Below are 16,721 nucleotides of genomic sequence, written 5' to 3' on the forward strand. Positions count from 1 at the left end.
CATTATGATCACTGTGTATTTTTTCTCCGTGGCATATTTTCTGTGACTTTTGTTTTGCAATGTACTTAGATAAATGAGATTATCTGCTAAGTGTATGTGTATTCATTATGGAACTGCATCTGGGGCAGGCGTGGGTCATTACAGGATAGTGACTGGGAGTGCTTTGAACCCACCAATTATTTCCTCTAGAATAGCAATAGTTAAGGAAGGGGATAGATGTGATTCTAGAGGAAGAGACTCTCTGTCTCTCCCTCCCCTCCCCCCAAACCTCTACTTCCCTTCCGAGCAGGCATTAAGAGTTTCCCTCGGAGAAGGGAGGGGGAGGGAAGAGAGGCTAGAGACGTGTCTATTCCTTCTTCCCTGGGAGCCACAGCCAGGCCGAACCATGCGCACACACACAACCCGCACGGGCCAAATGGCACAACACAATACACCCTTAAAATCGTACAGAAGGACAAGAGAAGATGTAGTTTCCGGGTAAATCTCCGGGGGACGCTCATAGTTACTGGGCGTAACCCGACAGATGATCCAGCAAAGGACTCTGGGAAAGCGCAGCGGTGCACGTGATTCATGGAACTGATGAAATTCCGCCTCCGCTTCCCGTTTCCTTTTCTACGGCCCGTGCTTAAGAGCCCTCTCTGCCGGTCTTGAGACCCTAAGAGTTGTTGGTAAAGGGGATTCTGGGAGAAGCGAGTACTTCCGGGGTCATCGGCAGCCGGGGAAAGCATAGTGACCCTGGGCAGGGCGGGGCCGGGCCAGGCCGGGCCCGGGGAGGGGCAGGGCCACGGCGTGGGACTGGACCAATGGGAGCAGCCTGACGGGAAGCGCTGGGGCAATGAGAGGGGAGAGCAGGAAAGGAGGAGGAGGAGGACGGAAGCGACCAATGGGAGAGTACTGCAGGGGCAGGATTGGCCTGGAGTGGCAGGCGGCAGAAGTCACCTGAGCGGCTCTGCCTAGGGAAGGTGCTGTACTGTCATGGCGACGGGGGCTTTGGCTGCTACGCCTACAAGAATGGCCGGCGAGTCGGCGGTCCGGCCTTTGCGGCTGCTGCTGGCGCTGCTAGTGGCGGCGGCGGCGGCGGCTGCGGAGCAGCAAGTGCCCTTGGTTCTCTGGTCAAGCGCTCGGTGAGCGGGCCCTGGCGGGGTCGGGAGAGCCAAGGTTAAGGCCTGGGGGGTGGAGTTCAAGGCTCTTGATTATCGTCCGAATCTCTTCCCGAGGCAGGAAAGGGCTTCTCGATTCTTTTGAAATTAGGGGGTCTTAACTACAGCCGTGGGCGCGTGCCCTCCCGCCAAACTCTGATGCCAATTTGTCCTTCTCTTTTACTTGTGGCAGTGACTTGTGGGCGCCACTGGAAAATGCCCACGAAGGTCACATCACTACAGATGTCCAACTTTCATCCTACTTGGACCCTGCCCTGGAGAAGGGACCCCGAAACGTGTTGCTGTTCCTACAGGAAAAAGTAAGCAAGACCCTAATCCTATCACCCCTCTCCCAGAAGGAGAGAGAAGGAAGGCTAGACAGATGATTGCAGCAGGTTTCAGGACGCAGAATCTTTGCATTTCAGGCATTTCGTATTCAAATGCTGCTTTGCCCCTTCCACAGCCACCTCCTTGTGTCATTCAGTACCCTCGAAACTCATCCTTATGGCTGGGGGAGGATTCTTTATTCCGACTTATTTGTATCCTTCCCCTTTCCTCACCACAAATGTGGGACAGAAAAAGAAGGGGCACTGTTACTCACCTGATAAGTTAGCAGTGGGAGGAAGGAGAGGGCAAGAGCAAGGTGATTTCATACCTAGACAAGGACAAAAAGAGCTATTGTGAAAGTAGCACATGAGAAATACATAAAAGTCATTTAGAGGTAGCAGCTAGATTGGGAAAGGGGGAAAGATGGGTGGCTTTATATTCCAAATACAGGCCAGGCAAACTGGTGAAAGTCACCTCTGGTCACTCTGGGGTTAATATTCTCAGCTAAATTAGGGGAAGGGAGAAGGTGGGTAATAATTAAATAGTAACTGTTTCTCTTTTACCTGGGAACCCTGAGGGTCTTCCCCTCCCAGTTTGATTTTTTTTTCTTGAAGGGGCCATCCCTTGAGTAACTTAAAGAAGCCTGTTCATTGAATGGGCGTGACTCACTCAAAGTAAGATTGTGATAAGACCTAAGCCTTGAAAGGGCAAGGGTCTCCCATTGCATCCTGGGCCATCTCCAGTCATCCTGATGACTATCAGGCCACTGGGCCTAGATGGCTCAGGAGAAGAAAGTGAGGTTGGTGACTTTGGAAAATCCTCCCTCACTCAAATCAAAGTCAACTGCAAGTCATGTCATCATCTTGATGTCATGGTCCTCTTTGAGAATGAAGGACAAACACAGCAGTTAAGCTGGTGAAAGTCACCTCTGGTTACTATGGGGTTAATGTCCTCAACTAGATTACGGGATGGGAGAAAGTAGGTGGGGATGTATACTAAACACAAGCTAGTTAAGCTAGTGAAAGTCACCTCTGGTCACCATGGGGTTAATATTCTCAGCCAGATTAGGGGAAGGGAGAAGGTGGGTGGGGATGTGTACCAAACAAGCTAGTTAAGCTGGTCACAGTCACCTCTGGGCTTGACTGAAAAAACTGGAGCAGTCTGGACTGGATGGGTTTGGTGCGTGGAGTCTTTATCCTGCCTTCAGCCTCTCCCTTCTCTAGACCATCCTCCACACAGCTGCCAAATTGAATGGGTGTTCATAAAGCATGGGTCTAATCATATACCTTGTTGCCTCTAAAAATGCCTCTTCGTTTAAAGCCATTCCCTATCTGACTCCAGCCTGCATTTGCAGGCTTTTTTAACATTATTTCCCTTCATGTAGTCTCTGTTTCAGTCCAGCTGGCTTACTGTTTCCCTCGTGATATTCCATCTTCTGGTTCCATGCTTTCCTGCGCATGAGTTGTCTGTCATGACTGGAATGTTCTCCAGCCTCAGCTTTGCCTGTTGGGAACCCCTAGCTCCCTTCCAGTAATTGGGGGGAGGATGGGATGACATTTAGTGGGTTGAAGACAGACACATCTAGAGGCAACTGCAAACAACATCCAGCTACCCTGTATTTGCTTCTGTGGACCAGGTTGTCTTTCCCTAGTAAAACAGAATGTGAGCTCCTTGAGGATGAGACTTGATTGACTTCTTGTATTGCCAGTACGGTACCTGGCATTAGGTGAATGTGACACTGTCCCTTCTCCTGTTAGAACTTTTTACTGGGAGGGCTTTTTCCCCTATTCTCAAAGGAAGCCTTTCTTTATGGTCTACCTTTGTCTCCATGTACTGGATAGTTGGAATAGGGCCCCAGCATGATCAGACCTCCAGAGTAAAGCTCCCAGGGAGCAGACATAGGTAGACTTCAGATCATTTTTTCTTTTTTATATGCCTCCCCAAAAGTGTGGAGATGGCAGGGGGGAATTCTTCCAGAGTAGCTCAGGAGCTCGTTCCTGTTCTGTTTCCTTCCCCTTTCCCCTTCCCCTCCAGCTTCCTCTTGCCTGGTCACATGCTCCGCTGGATGCCACAACTTAGTTAGCTGCTAATTTCTTCCTAGTTTGGTGACTAGATCACTGCCTCATCCTCCCAGGGATCTTTGACTTGATCTTGTCTTGAGGAAGGGAGGAAAATTTGAAGGATTACCTAGAACACTGAATAGTGATGTCATCCTCTCTTCCCTGTGAGGGGATAGCAGACTAGATCAGTTCTCCCTTCAGGTTCCCTACCCCATTGCCCTCTGGGACAATGTTGCCTTGCCCTCAAGTCTGAAGGTATTTCTTTTTCTGCTCCTCTTAGCTAAGCATTGAGGATTTCACTGCCTATGCTGGTGTGTTTGGCAACAAGCAAGATAGTGCTTTCTCTAACCTGGAGGTAAGGTACCTTCCCTTCCCCTTGCTTAGGTTCCCTTGGTCATGTGATATCAAGGGCTTATTCCTTATCTTAGCCCCCAAGGACTTTCCCCAGAACAGTGTTAATGGATTCCTGGTTGCCTGGGATTTGGGAATGTTGAGTCTAGAGTTGGGTTGGAGATGAGTGTGAGCCTTTTGACCTGAACTACAGGGCTCTCGGGAGCTGGCCAGAAAATACTCCAAGCTAGAAAGTTCTGTGAGAGATTATAGAGTGCTTTGAAATCTACCAAGAGCTGCTGAAGAAGTCAAATGGTAAGGAGAACAGGGGGAAAAGATAGGGTTTTAAAGGAATCTTGAGGAAGTATGTGACTGGCCTAGGAGAGAAAGGGAGTTGTATGCCCTTTCCTTACCTGACTTTTCAATCGTCAGAGTGCTCTGGAATTGGCTCCGTCTTCCTTGATCCTGCCTTCAGTCGACTGGTATGCAGCCAGTACTTTGACCTCTTACCTGAAGGAGAAGTTGGGAGCTAGTCCCCTCCATGTAGACCAGGCCACCCTGAGAGAGCTGAAGCTCAACGACACCCTCCCTGCTCTCCTGCTCCTGAGACTGCCGTATACCACCAGGTACTGGCTGACCTGGCCTTTCTGGGGACTCAAGGAGCTATCCACAGGGTCTGGACCAGTATTTCTAAGCAAGGCCTTGGCCAAAAACTGCAGGGAAAGTAGAAGACAGGCTCCCATTCTCTGGGGTCAAGATAACTGATCTTGGCAGTCTGTGCCAAGTAGCAGGTGGGCTGTTTGGAGCTCATAAAGTGCTTGGCAGGGCCAGGATCAGGCCTTCACTGAAGAGTCAAGCTTTGCCTTTAAGTGGATTTAAGAAAAAGTTCTCTAACTTGTATTAATCTCTTTTCTTAACTATACCTTTTTATATGAATATATCTCCCTTTACCTTCTCTACCCTGTCATCCCTCAGGACAAAGTCTGTTTCAAAAGATGGCTGAAATTTAACTTTTCACTCACATTTTTATAGCTTTAGGGATCATAGAATACTTCTTAAAGATACCCTGTGAGGTGGGTAGAGATTTCTAGGGATAGAAATGGGGTCTTCCTTATGGGAGGAACAGCAGTAGGCAGAGGTATGATTGAGCCTGGCATAGAACCAGTGAAGACCTTGTCAATGCTGTAGTAGTGGACAATGAAGCTGGAAAGGGAGACTGCTAACTTGTGGGAAGGAGGGCCTTGAATTCTAGGCTAATGGGTTTTAAGGTAAGCACACAAGGTTTCCAGGGATATCCATGTACTTGTCTCCGGTTACGGAGAGCTAAAGGCTCTCCTCCCCAGGGAACCTTCAGCTTTCTCATTGTCTCTAGACTTCATCTCAGTTCAGACTCTCTCTGGGTGGGGACAAGAAGTAAGGAGGTCTCATTCTTTCTCTCTGACAGTTCTGGCTTGATGGCTCCCAAAGAAGTACTCACAGGCAATGGTGAGTGGGCATAGAAGAGCTCTTCTCCCAGTCCTCCACACACCCTGGTGGAACTCTCCCGACTTCCCCTGGTAGTCTGAACCACCCACTGTTTTCCTGCAGGCTGTCTGCCAAAGGCAGGGTACTGGCATTTATAAATGGCAGACATGGGCCATTAGAAAGAGGACTAGGTTGGTAATCTTGAGGACCTGGGTTTGATTTGAGCATGCACTCTGCTTGCCTTTGTGATTTTAGGCAAATGACTCCTCTTATCTGAGCCTAAGTTTGCTCTGAAGAATGAGGGAGCGAGCTAGACTAAATGTCAGTTCAAAATCTAGGGGCCTACAAGATTCCCATCCAGGTGCCCCAACATAATGCCAATGGCTTAATTCATGGTGAAGCTCTTCCAGCAGTTCATGGGTATCTGGTCAGTGTGGGAGAAGGCTCTTGACAAATGATCCACTCCCTTAAGCAGCAGGTGCCTCTGAACCCTGACCTAAAGCTCCTGGGAAGCCTGATGGGATGGGGGAGTGTAAGGAGGAGAGCCGCTGTCATGATCTAACCACCTTTTTCTCTACCCCTCCTCACCCCCCAAAAAAAGATGAGATTATTGGGCAGGTGATGAGCACACTCAAGTCAGAAGGTGTACCCTATACAGCCATACTGACTGCTGTTCGGCCTTCCCGGGTAAGCTGCTGTATCAACTTTAGTAGAAATGGGACAAGGGCTAGGCTGGGCCAGAAACTAAGCTGGAAGGATGTATTGACTACCACATCCACTGTGTGGAGAAGTGCTAAAATTTAGGAGGAGTCAGACACCAGGATCCCTGCCCTCCAGGGTTTCATTTTGTCAGGAGCACATAAGGATAAGTCTAGTTTGGTTGGAGCTTTGAGTATAAGGAGGGGAGCAGTGGAAAATCAGGCAGGTTGGAACTAGATTGTAGAGGGCCTTCTGTCTTGGCCTTTATCCTTTAAGCAATGTGGAGTCATTGGAAGGTTTGGAGGGGCTAAAGGTGATCATTATTTTGCTCTTGGGAAGGTTAATCTAGTAACTTGTGTAAAGACTTAGAGGGGAGACTGGAGTCGTGGAGACCAGTGAGGAAGCTTTGGCAGTAATCCAGTCAGGAGGTGATTTGCAGACATTGTAGAGGGCCTAGACCTGATCTCAGGGTATAGAAAAGTGGGGCCACATGACAGATGGGAGAAGATTTAGGAAGGGTAGGGTCAGCTGCATTTATTGGGGGCCAGAGAGGAGAGACCAAAGATGCCTCTGAGGTCACAAATTGTAAGAGTGCTAGTGCCAGTCAAAAACAGACCAGTTAGGGGAGGAGACACTTGGTGAATGGATCATCAGGTGTCTGCTCTTGCCTCTTGTCTGGTCTCACAGATAAGGTGTATCTTTTGCAGGTGGTTCGGGACTTGTCACTGGTGTCTGGGGGTCTGGGGCGGCACCTGCTTGGTGAGGATGAGCCTCTAACACCCTCAGTGCCTCTCCTGCCTCCGGTCAGCTTCAATGATACAGAGCCTCGCATCCTCTTCTGGGCCCAGAACTTCACAGTGTCCTATAACAGTGAGTCCCGTGACCTGACTGCACTCACTTTTGGAACCCCAACACTCAACCTGACTGGCTCCAGCTGGAACAGCTCCTTTGCCCAGTAAGGGGACTAGAGTGAAGAGCCCTGGGAGGAAGCTGGTGGGGGGAGAGTATCACAGGCCTGTGATGTGACTGAACATGGGTAAAGCAGCCCTGGCAAGTGGAAGTTAATGGACAGGTGAGGGCAGCTGTAGGAAGAGGGTAAAGAAGGTTGTGTTGGAAGTTAGAGCCCCATGTTCTAGGCCTGACGCTTCTGGGATACTAAACCAACTGAACAGATGGAAGGTCATTGACAGCAGGAATAGATCTGGAGGGAGTGGGGGAGAGGGGCCTTCCTGTCTCTCGGGGTACTGTTTCTGTGTATATAGCTATTATACCTAGATAACATTGGGACAGGTGATGAGAGAACCTCTGGGGTAGTGTGCTGTCACCTCCTTGGGCTGGTACCTCTGAGGTAAGGAACTGGCCAGTCCCTCTCTTGGGTGGAGGCACCTAGTTGTAAGTTGGGGAAATCTATCTCCCAAACAAGAAAATGAAGAAGGAATAAATCCCAGGATCTGAGAATTGGAAAGGACTGCAGTGGCTACTGTATGCAGGAAGGACTCTGCACTGTAATGTGCATTTAGGCCCTGGGAGACCTCCAAGTAGGAGAAAGTAGCCCCTCTCAAGGCAAGCCATTCTACTTTTTAATAACTGTGGGGAGGTTTTTCCTGAAACCAAGCCTAAATTTAACTCTTAGAAACTTCTCTCCCTCTCCTCCCTCACTGCCCCTTGGACCTGCTTCTGCTTTCTAGGGCCTAGCAGAAAAATCTAGTCCTTCCTTCACCGAACAGTCTTTCAAATACTTGAATGCTGTTCATGTCTCCCCGAGCCCTCTCAACTCCAGGCTTGCAATGTTTAGACTCTTCAACTCACTCTCAGATGTCATCAACTCAAGGGATATCCTGGTAGCCCTCCTGGTCCCTCTCCAGCCAATCAATCCGAGTTAAAAACACTGGTGCCTAGAATTGACCACAGCCTTCCAGATAAGATCCACAAGGGCCCCACACGATGGGATTATCTGTTCCCTGTTCCTGGTACCCAGGGCTTAATGCAGCCATCCAAAGATCATATTTGCTCTCTTTTCTTGAGTGCTAGCTCCACAAGCCATTTTTGTTCTGGTTTACTTTTCCAAAGTAAAGTCATTCTCCTTTAAAGTGAAAACAGAAGAAAGAATTCAGCACCCCATCCCCCCCACCCCCTAGGCAAAGGTCCTATCCCTTCTTCAGTCTGCCTTTTTCTCCCAAAACAAGTCCCATTTTCGTCACCATTCATCCTGAGCTTTAGCATTCCTGACACTGTTTTTACAGGACCATGACACACTCTTTTCTCCTGTGACCTGAAGACTTAAGTTCTAACTTAACCCAACTAAGTTGCATTCTTTGTTCATCCATATTGGGTTTTTTTGGACAAATCCCATTTTTTCTCTTCATTAGGAATTGTTTCTCTTTTTTGTCTTCAAAATTTTATTCCTGAGCCTCTCCCACCCCTACTGGGCTGACACCTCTTTTTCCTCTGAAACCACTGAAATAAGCTTTCCTAAAGTCTAGGTTACATGGCAGACTATACAGACTACAGTTTCCTTTTCCATCTTTGTCATAAACCATAGGAAGAAATGTCCTTTTCCCCACCCCCTCAGGTTTTCATTGCTTCTCCCACAGCAAACAGAGTCACATCCCTTGTTAACCTTTGTTGGTTTCTCTGCTTTCTGAAGGATAAAATTACTGCCAAGGAAAATCCTTGACTGCTCTGCCAGATGGCTGGATGACCAAGAGTGCTTCCATCCCTGTTCTGTTGGGCCTCTGGGCTTGACTTGTGATCTCCTTTCCAAACTGCTCATCTCTTTCTCTTTCTTGTTCCAGGAGTTAGTGCTATATTCCAACCACAAAATCATTCTTTCTTTCTCCTTTGAACTTTAACCAAACACTCTTCTTCTCTGATTCCTGGGTTTCCTTCTTAATATCCTCCCTCCACCCTAACCCCTCTTTTCCCTCTTCTGATTCTTTTGAATAAGGTATTCAGAGCAGTGGTCAAGACATGGGCTTCATGCCACCAAATTTCCATTATATCTGTGGGGTCAGATTTGTCCCTTTGTGGTAGGATCTATAATTCTTAGTGTCTGTTACCTAAACTTTAGGCATTTGACCTTTGAGGCCATAGATTTACTACTGTCTCCTTTCTTGGTCAGCCTCTTGAAGTGGAAACAGCTCTCCAAATTGAGGTCAAGCTGACCGGGCCCATAGTGGTTGCTAATAATTTTTTTTTGATTTCTGTTTTTTTTCGTTCAACAAAAATCCGCCTTCTCAACCTCCCCTACCAATCCCCCCCGCCCCGCCCCCCCCCCGCCCCCAGTTGAGAGCTAAAGAAAAACAAGACTAGTTACAAACATGGAAACAAATTTCTGCCTTGGCAGTTGGTCCAACAAAACCCTTGTCTCATTCTGTACCCTGAGTCCTTCACTTTTATCAGAAGGTGACTCATGTTCCATCATGAGTCCTCTGGAATCAGGGATGGGCTTTACACTGATTAGGGTTCCTGATTCTTTCAAAGATAGTTTGTCTTGACCATATTATTTACCTAAGTCCATCTAGTTTGTTTTGTTTAGGACTAATCCCTCCCTTAAACTGTCCTCTCTAATTCTCTCATCCCTTTCTTCCCCTGCCCTTCTCTTTCCCTGTTAAGTCCTTGTGTAACCAAATTCTGTGTGTCTCTGACCAGTTCAGATGAGTGCAATTGAATTGTTGGCTTCTCCCCACAACCTCTGCCTTGTATACCCTGATTGTGTGTGATCTTTTCCCCTCACCTATCTTTCCCTTTGTCTTTTCCATTCATTCAGCTCATCAAAACCTAACAGAACCATTCCCGGGCTTTGTCTAATTAGATTCTTCCTGTAACCCCTGCTGATGATATATAGGGTTCAGAGGAGACACATGTATCATCTCATATTTGAGTGTGATAACAGTAATAATAATTGTTAACATTTAGATGATGTTTAATATGTGCCAGAGACCATTCTAAGCACTTTACAAATATCCTCACAACAGCCCTGGGAGGAAGGTGCTATCATTATCCCCCTTTTTTACAGATGAGGAAACTGAGGCAGACAGGTGAAGTGACTTGCCCAGAGTCACTGCTAGTCATTGTCTAAGGATGTATTTGAACTCAGGTCTTCCTGACTCCAGGCCTGTCTACTGTGGTACCCCCAGCTTCCCTTTATCATTGTTTATTCGTATGTTTGCCTTTTGAGTTTTCTCTTAATTCCCAGGTTTGAATTTCAGAGTTTCCCTGCAGCACTGGTCTTTTCAGCAAGAATACTTGGAAGCCCTCAATTTCATTGATCTGCTAGTTCATTTCTTTTTTCCTCCTGCATCTTCTAATCATTTCACAGCACACAAAATACAGGGTGTTGGTAATGAAACCATCTTGGCTCTGAGCCATTGTAAGTCATTTTGTTTTTCACTGCGAAATTGAGAGGGAGGCCTTTGTGGTGGGTCTAACAGCTCTTAGTGGACTGAAGCAGCAAGGAAAGCTGTTACAATCCTAAACTGCATTCAGAGAAGCAGGGCAGGCTGTTTGGGTGACCAGTCCCAGTCCATCCCCATCAGAGCCCATCCAGAAGATGTGGTCAGCTCTGGGCACATTTGAGAAAGCTGGCATATGCCCAAAGAAGACAGCAGTGAAAGAACTTAGGTGGCTAGGACCAGTGTCTTAGACTATGTGAAGGCTAATATTGAGGAGGATAGTTTGACCTCTGCTGCCTAGTCTCAGAGGAGCGGGAACAATGGGGAGAAATCAAGGAGGCATATTTAGGTTTCTTTCAATGATGTAAAGAAAGGCAGTTACTAACCATCCAAGAGCAGCGTGGGCTGCCCAGAGAGGAAACTAGTTGGCTCTAAGAAGAGCCTCAGGGGGTCTGGAAGCACAGGTCTTGTGCCCACTTCTCAGCTGTGTCCTAGTGTGGCTTCTTGCTCAACAGTGGAAGGCTTGGCCCAGGTGGCCTCAAAGAACCCTTTTAATCCAGATTTGGGGATTTCACAAACAAACCAGTGAGGTCATCGTGCCTGGTTTATCTTCGTGGGACAGATGAGAAAGAGTTAGACTTGAGAGACTGCATGTACATGACTTGCCCTTAGTACAACATTGTCAAAACTAACCACCTTGAAAGCCTTAGGGACTCTGATCCAGTGGCCACCACCATTCTAGGAAACTAATGATGATGCATATTACCCCCCTGCTGACAATGGAGACTTTGGAAATATGAGCAGTGTGAGAATTTGTTTGGTAAACTGTGCATGTTTGTTACAAGGGTTTGGTCTTTCTCTTTTGGGGAAGCGGGGGGAGTTAAAATAAATAAATGCTTGTTCATTGAAAAAAGCTTTTTGAAGAAAATTGCCTGTTCATATATATCCATCAGAGTGTCTCTGATTCTTGTAAATTTGAATTTGGATGTGAAAACTATCAGAGAAACTGTAAAGAGTTTTTCCCTAGTTAACTTTCCCTTCTGGTTTTACTGTATTTTGTTGCGCAAAACCTTTTTTACATGATCAGAATTGTGCAGTTTAACTCTGTGAGACTCCTGTTTTGGTCATAAAGGCTGATGCCTCACCCTCTACAAAAGGTAGCTTTCTTACCCCTCCAAGTAGTTTATGATGTAACCTTTTATGTCTCTCTTGTATCTTTTTGAAGTTTATCTTGACATGTGACTCGAGGCATTTTCTACCCCTCATTCCAACCAGATTGCTGACTAGTTTTTCCAGCAGGTCTTATCGAATCATGTGTCCTTGGAGCCTTTGGGTCCATCCAACGCTGTTAATATGTTCATTTGCTTCCGCACATTGTGTACCTAGTGTACCGATCCTCAGAGTTGAGGTTAATTTTGATCATTGATGCATTGTAGCATAGTTTGAGATCTGAGGCTTCCTTCCCCCCCACCCCCATTTTCCATTGTTTCTTAAGAGATTCATTTTCGTTATTTCTATTAGCTCTTTTAAAATAATCTTTTTGAAAGTATCCATGGCACTGAATTTTTCTCTAGTTGTTGGGTCTGTTATTTTTTCTATAAATGTTTGTAGTTTTGGTCATACAGTTCCTTTGTGGATCTTGGTAGGCAGACACAAATATTTTATGTATTCTATATATTCCATATTCATATATATTCATAATGTATTCTATATTTTGAATAGAATTTCTCTTTCTCTTCCTGCAGGATTTTGTTGGTAATTGACAGAAATACTGATGATTTATGTGGATTTATTTTCTATTCAACTTTGCTGAAGTTATTATTTTAGCTTAGTTGACTTTTTGGGGTTCCATCATATCATCTGCAAAAAGCGATCATTTTGTTTTCTCTTTGTCTATGCTTAATTCCTCGACTTTCTTTTCTTGTTTTATGGTTCTAGATCATTTTCATGTTATTATGTTAAATAATAGAAGTGTTGATGAACATCTCCGGCTCAATCTTGGTCTCATTGGAAAGGCCTCCAGCCTTTCTCCTTTACATGGAGTTTTAGATAGGTACTACTTAGGCAGCTGGGTGGCAGAGTGGGTGGATGTTGGACTGAAAGTCAAGAAGATCCAGGTTCAAATTTGCCTCATCTATATTATCTGTGTGGCCCAGGGAAAATCACTTAACTTTAATCTGCCTCCATTTCCTCCTCTGTAAAATGGGGATAATGATAACACCCAGTGAGATATTTGTAAAGCATTTTGCCAACCTTAAAGCACTATATGAATGTGTATTCTTATTATTGTGGCCAGAATATTTTTTTCTGATGCTCTACTTGGACTTTAGAAGTTAACTCTTATAGGGTTACTTCTTGGCACACCTCTTAGTACATAACTTTTTTCACTATTATCAGGATTGTTTTCTATCTCAGTTTTTGGATTGGGCTTTTTATGCTTGGGTCAGCCTCTGCCCTCTTCAGTTCTCTTAGCTAAGATGGAATTCTTGGCTTTTGTCAGTCTCTTAGTGGTACAGCTTAGGTTTGGGCCTTGGCACCTTCTCTGAACCCACAGTAGCCTTTGTCCCTAGCTATGAATTGAACAGGCCCAACCTCAATGATGTTCGTACTGGTAGCAGGACTCCTGCTTGATACCTGGTGCTTTGCTTCCCAGATAGCCCCGCTCTTTCTTCTCTTGGTCCACGCTACTTATTTATATGCTGTGCTTTCAATCTATCCTGGATGGAGGGAGTATATAGATTTTTGTGTATTTTCTTTTATCATTGTTCCCTTTTTTAAGGGCTTTATTGGGGACTCCTCTTCTAGGCCCTAAGTGGCCACTGTCTTCACACATATTCTTTGAACAAGAGGGTGGGGCCAGTGGGAGTTAGAACTATGACTTGGGAGTTTTGAAGCCTGGGTCCAAGCTTCAGCTCCATTCTCAGCTTGTGTGTGTGAGTGAGCTTGATTAAATTCTTGCCTACACATTGAGAACCATAGGAAACCTTCAATCTCAGTGGCACTGAGCACTTTGGGAATAGTCTATGTGGTAGAGATTCCCTTTGACAACCAAGGATGGTAAAGCTGAGCAGCCCTTTCTTTCCTCTGTTTTCCTAGGCTTGCGCTGACATATGAAAACCTCTTTGGCCCACTTCTGACAATCAAGTAAGTGCTGGGGTGGCAGGGGGGTGGGGAGGAGGTTAAAGGGGTTGGTGAAGAAAGCTTTGGGCAGTCTTTGGAGTTTCCACTGATCATCTGACTTTCTCTCCCAGGTTTATTCTGAGCAGCCATTTCTACCCTGTTTCAGCCCGAAGCTGGTTCATCATGGATCGACTAGAGATCCACAACAACAACTCGGTTGTGGTCTTCAATTCCTCACATGTCACAGCACCTAGCATCTATTCCTTTCACTGCCAGTATGTTAGCACTGAACGTTCAAAAGCAGGTCTCCTAATATCTTCACCTGGTTCCTCTGCCTGGCATGTGACTTTCCAGAATTTCCAGGTAGGATGAAAGGAGCACAGGAGGTGGGGAGTACATGTTCTGTTTCGGTGAGGGAGGAATTACTAACATTCCCAGTTGAAGAAAGCCCCCAGAGGGGAAGGAATCAAGGGCACAAATAGAAGGATTGGCTTTGGTGAGAAGGGCCGTGTTTTCATCACAGACTGGGCCAAGGGGAGGGAGATTAGGGAGGGTGATGAGGGGATTTGAGTATGTGTGGAATTAAGGAGTATAAGGAAGTTCACAATGGATGGCATCGATTTTCACTTTAAAAATGATGCATGAGGTGCTCTGCTAAGGGATGAAAGATGGAGAAAATGGTGGAAGTGAGTCAGTTTAGGGAGAATCAAAGGAGTGCTGTTTGGTAGGGAGAACTCAACTGAAATTCAAGAACGTGAAACTGAAGTAAACTCAGCCCTGTTAGGATTGGAGAGAGTAGATGGGGGTGGGATGGAAGAGTGAGATTAATCTAGGGTTGGAATTTGGAAAGTCATGATAGTGATAGGACAAGGAAGGGGTAAGAGATTTGAGGGCAGAGAGGAACACAGTTAAATTGAATAAATGAGGGAAGAAGGTGAGACCAGAACAGAGGTAGATGGTGATGCGGTGAGAAAGCCGGAAGAAATGGAATGCCCTGAAATCAAGTTGAAGATGAAGGCTAGATAAAGGGAGGGGTTGTAAGTAAGGTACAAGAAGAGGAGCTTGTAGGCTGAGAGGAATTTGAGTCCTAGATCATTAAATAGAACATTTAGGAATGAGAGAGAGAGGTGTGTGTGTAGTACAAGTTATCACGGAAGCTAATGTCGCATGAAGACTTTAAGCTTATAAAATCAGAGTTTAGGGTGGAGAGGAAGGCTGAACTCTAGGAAAGAAGAGGGAGGTATAGAGTTAGGGTGGTGTAGCTTCATGGAGAACCTCAAAGAGAGACAGATTGGTAAATGATGGCCACAGTGGGACAGAATTTAGCTGAGCAAGGAGTGTTCATACGTTTCTTCCTGACTATCCATCAAATAGCCTAATTAAGATACTCAGGGATATTAAAAACCTCTCCAGTTCTTGGGTCTACCCACCTTCCTACCTACTCCAGAAACATTCTGCTGGACCCTGGCTCTGGTGGGTGGGATAGGAGAGGAGAGGGCGATTTCCCCTGCACAATTCCTTTTGGATTTCATAGACCAGACCAAACCAGTGTTTGGTTTCTTGTCTTAATTTTCTTTCTTCCTTTTCAGATTCAGGCCTTTAACTTATCTGGTGGAAACTTCTCCTATGCCAGTGACTGTGCCAGCTTCTTCTCCCCTGGCATCTGGATGGGGCTAGTCTCCTCTCTCATCATGCTTTTCATCTTCACCTACGGTCTGCACATGATCCTCAACCTCAAGACCATGGATCGCTTTGATGATCACAAGGGGAGCACTCTCTCTGTGCCCCTGATGGAGTGACCCCTTTAGTCACATGGGGGGGCCAGAAGGGTTGGAGGTGGAGTTTTGTGTTGACTTTGCCTCCTCCCCTTGGAAGGGCTGCCAGGCTACTACTCATTTGTGCTTCCTTAGTAGCTAGGCCTCCCTACCCCTATTTCCTCTTGCTCCACCCCCAATTATCCCAGAACCTGTGGTTACCCTACCCTGTCCGTGGAAACAAAAAAGTGTCTGCCTCTGACAAATACCCTCAGTGAAAACCTTGTAGGCAGTGCACCAATGGAGGGGGTGGGGGGGTGGGGAAGGAGTATCCAGGCCACTTTCCTTCCTGCTGGCTTCCAATCCTTATTTATTCTCCCTAAATCCCTGCCCTCAGGTCTAGCTGCTTCATTGTGTGAGATGTATTCTGGGGATTAGTCAAAATGTAGTCCGGAGGTTGGAAGGTAACTCCAAGTGGGGTGGGGGTGTGAACTTGAGACTTGTTACATTGTCTTGTTTGCTTCTTGTTTTGTCTTTTTCTTTTTTGGTGATGCTAAAGTTGGATGTGATAAGAAATTGAAATAAAATTTTAACTAAGCCTCCAAGACAGTGTGGTCATTTTGTATTAAGCAGGGCTTTGCTTTAAAAGGACAGAGATCAGGGAGTTCACCAGTGGTTATGTGTGGATTTCTTCCTCCTCTCCCTCTATCCACATAGGGTATCAGCCTTTTCTGCAGGTACTCTGCCCAAAGGAATATAAATTTTGATAGCTGAAACTAGCAAGATACCTTGGGGTTTGTGGGCTAGATTTCTTTTTTTATGGACCATACCTTAAACCCAAATCACTTTGGTTCTCATTAATTGGCCAACAATAGGTCCCAGCCCAAGCCTCTTTTGGTCATTGGGCTTTGATGCAGTGTATATAGTAATTGTTTCTGTTTTGGCCAGAAACCGTGAAGCTCTTCCCTTCCCTGAGTGATTTTTGGTTTGGTTTGGTTTTGACTAAGTGAAAGAGGCCATTCTTGGCCTCATTTGTTACCTAGCCTTAATCACTAAATGAGTGTTACCTCAGTCAAACTTCGACCTGGGAAAGGCCTTAGCTTCAAAAGGCCAAAGTCTCCCACTGTGTCTCCAGCCCTGATTTATACCTTGCCACTCTACCCAGATGGCTATGGAGGAGATTGAGGCTAGTGACTTTGTACAGCCCTCCCACACTTAAATCCAAGTCATGACATCACCTTCCTGATGTCATGGTCCCCTTTGAGAACGAAGGACAAACAAAGAAGGGAACTCATGGTGGGGAGAGGGTGTGGGCTTGAAACTTGATTATTTTGTCTTCTAGTTTTTTGGTGGGGCTAAAATTGGATGTGAAAAGAAATTGAAATAACATGTTAACTAAGCCTCCATGACAGCTTTGCTTCAAGAGGACAGATC

The 16,721-nt window shown here is 46.1% G+C and overlaps 1 protein-coding gene across 1 annotated transcript; it reads left to right on the forward strand.

Moving 5' to 3' along the window:
• The first annotated feature begins 864 nt into the window (after positions 1-864).
• ATP6AP1 (ATPase H+ transporting accessory protein 1) lies at positions 865-15,892 on the forward strand. The gene is made up of 10 exons (XM_072626714.1): positions 865-1,124; positions 1,333-1,459; positions 3,807-3,881; positions 4,289-4,482; positions 5,301-5,341; positions 5,922-6,007; positions 6,727-6,974; positions 13,510-13,557; positions 13,665-13,896; positions 15,123-15,892. Exons 1-10 carry the CDS (start codon positions 976-978, stop codon positions 15,330-15,332), a joined length of 1,410 nt encoding a protein of 469 aa, XP_072482815.1. The 5' UTR covers positions 865-975; the 3' UTR covers positions 15,333-15,892.
• Positions 15,893-16,721: the final 829 nt, after the last annotated feature.

The sequence above is a fragment of the Notamacropus eugenii genome, chromosome X, assembly GCF_028372415.1.
Source record: "Notamacropus eugenii isolate mMacEug1 chromosome X, mMacEug1.pri_v2, whole genome shotgun sequence".
Taxonomy (NCBI): domain Eukaryota; kingdom Metazoa; phylum Chordata; class Mammalia; order Diprotodontia; family Macropodidae; genus Notamacropus; species Notamacropus eugenii.

What these genes read in the sequence shown, in the direction of transcription:
- ATP6AP1 (XM_072626714.1), top strand. Translation starts at nt 976, where the DNA reads ATGGCGACGGGGGCTTTGGCTGCTACGCCTACAAGAATGGCCGGCGAG. An exon ending in GTTCTCTGGTCAAGCGCTCG is followed by an intron (nt 1,125 to 1,332) that starts GTGAGCGGGCCC and finishes TACTTGTGGCAG; the next exon opens with TGACTTGTGGGCGCCACTGG. An exon ending in TGACTTTCCAGAATTTCCAG is followed by an intron (nt 13,897 to 15,122) that starts GTAGGATGAAAG and finishes CTTCCTTTTCAG; the next exon opens with ATTCAGGCCTTTAACTTATC.